The following is a 1,713-nucleotide window of genomic DNA, read 5'->3' on the forward strand; positions in this document are numbered from 1 at the left end:
GAGTCAAGCTATTTTCCAAAGCGCCTGGAGGCAGGACAAGAAGCAACGGGTGGAAACTAATCAAGGAGAGAAGCAATCTAGAACTAAGGAGAAACTTCCTGACAGTTAGAACAATTAACCAGTGGAACAACCTGCCTCCAGAAGCGGTGAATGCTCCAACACTGGAAGTTTTTAAGAAGAGACTGGACAGCCATTTGTCTGAAATGGTATAGGGCTTCCTGCCTGAGCAGGGGGTTGGACTAGATGACCTTCAAGGTCCCTTCCAACTTTACTATTATTATTATTATTATTATTATTATTATTATTATTATTATTATTATTATTATTATTATATATGTATGTTACTGTATTGATTTGTGTTGTGAACTGATTTACCTTTAGAAGATATCCAGCATTTCAAAACATACTTGATATTTGTGGTTTAAAAATTGTTTCGGATAGGGTTTTTTTAAAAAGGAATAATTAACTGAATCCAACATGAAGTGAAATCTTTTTTTCTCAAATCTGAATTCATTAATAAGCTTCTAAAAGTGATATAGGTTGTATTTTGCAGGCGGAGGTAGTTTAACATCTGGCTTTGGCATAAGTTACAGATTAGATAGTTTTGATTTTTTTTTACACTATGAAAGTTAGGAGGGTTTTAATGTAGTACAATAAGAAAATTAATTTTAGCTTGCATTTCATCTGCAACCAAATGTCTTCAAAACTGGTTATTCAGTTATGTATTTAATTTAAATGTATATTTATTGGTTGGGATTAAATTTATGGGATTAAATTTGATGCATTACTGGCTATTCAATCTCTTGGCAGTTCAGGATAAAAAGGTATTTAGTTAAAACCAAGGATATTAAAAATGAATTGAAATGATCAGCAATTTAAAAAGCTGCCCCAAGAGACACATTAAAAGCAGTCTTCGCCACTCAGCAAGGAGGGTTAATCAAAGATGCACAGCATCCCCAAGAGGATCACAAGGCTGTTGTGAAGGAGCTTCTTAGAGCGTGGAGGAAATCTACAGGCAGATTCACACTTCCTGCTTAGCCCATTGTTAGCATGGTCCCCTCAATCTTTTTTGAATACAGGAATAGATGATGCCCTGTTAAATCATTGAACTGCTCTCAGTGAACCTAGAAATTCATCTTCCATTCTACTTTTAAATCCCCCAGTGGGCACCTTCTTTGAAAGAACAACATGTTCCCTTTTGCAATCAACAGGGCTACTATGGTACCATAAGGGAGAAGGTCTTATGGGGACCATAGTCTAGACTGAGCACACGCCTGATCCCATTGCCTACCCGTTGCAATTACACTGTTGTAATTTGTTTGGTAAAAGCTATACGGCTAAGCAAATCAATGATTACAGTGTAAGCATGGTAGTCTCTCAAGTAATCCATGTTGTTTTCTTGCAGGTGAATATCCTGAAAGCAGTATGAGCCAGAAAGGATCCACAAGCAGCCACCCTGGCTCTGCAAAGTAAGGAATCTAATGTTTAAACGAACAAACTGTGGGGGAAGGAGAAAGCAACTGGAGAGGTTCAGAGTTCTACAATCTGGATTGTCACCGGAAGTACACTGAGAATATGTAGAGGGCAAGTTTGCAGATGCTGAAAAGTAGAATTGTGTCCTGTGTAAATAATATTTCTACTTTTTAATTTCTGGCTAGATTGGGTAGGCATGAAATCCCTTGCTGGGTCTCTGGATTATGTGCAGTTTATATT

General features: G+C 37.2%; 1 protein-coding gene across 1 annotated transcript in view; it reads left to right on the forward strand.

The window, feature by feature from the left end:
• The window catches only part of EPS8L2 (EPS8 like 2), a 91,758-nt gene that overhangs the window by 28,205 nt on the left and 61,840 nt on the right, over positions 1–1,713 (forward strand). Inside the window, exon 2 of the mRNA XM_029283343.1 lies at positions 1,406–1,469. Coding sequence (XP_029139176.1) covers positions 1,426–1,469 — 44 coding nt within the window. The 5' untranslated portion in view covers positions 1,406–1,425. The remainder of the gene's footprint in view (positions 1–1,405; positions 1,470–1,713) is intronic.

Source organism: Protobothrops mucrosquamatus, unplaced genomic scaffold (genome assembly GCF_001527695.2).
Source record: "Protobothrops mucrosquamatus isolate PMUCROS unplaced genomic scaffold, P.Mucros_1.0 scaffold_56, whole genome shotgun sequence".
Lineage (NCBI taxonomy): Eukaryota > Metazoa > Chordata > Lepidosauria > Squamata > Viperidae > Protobothrops > Protobothrops mucrosquamatus.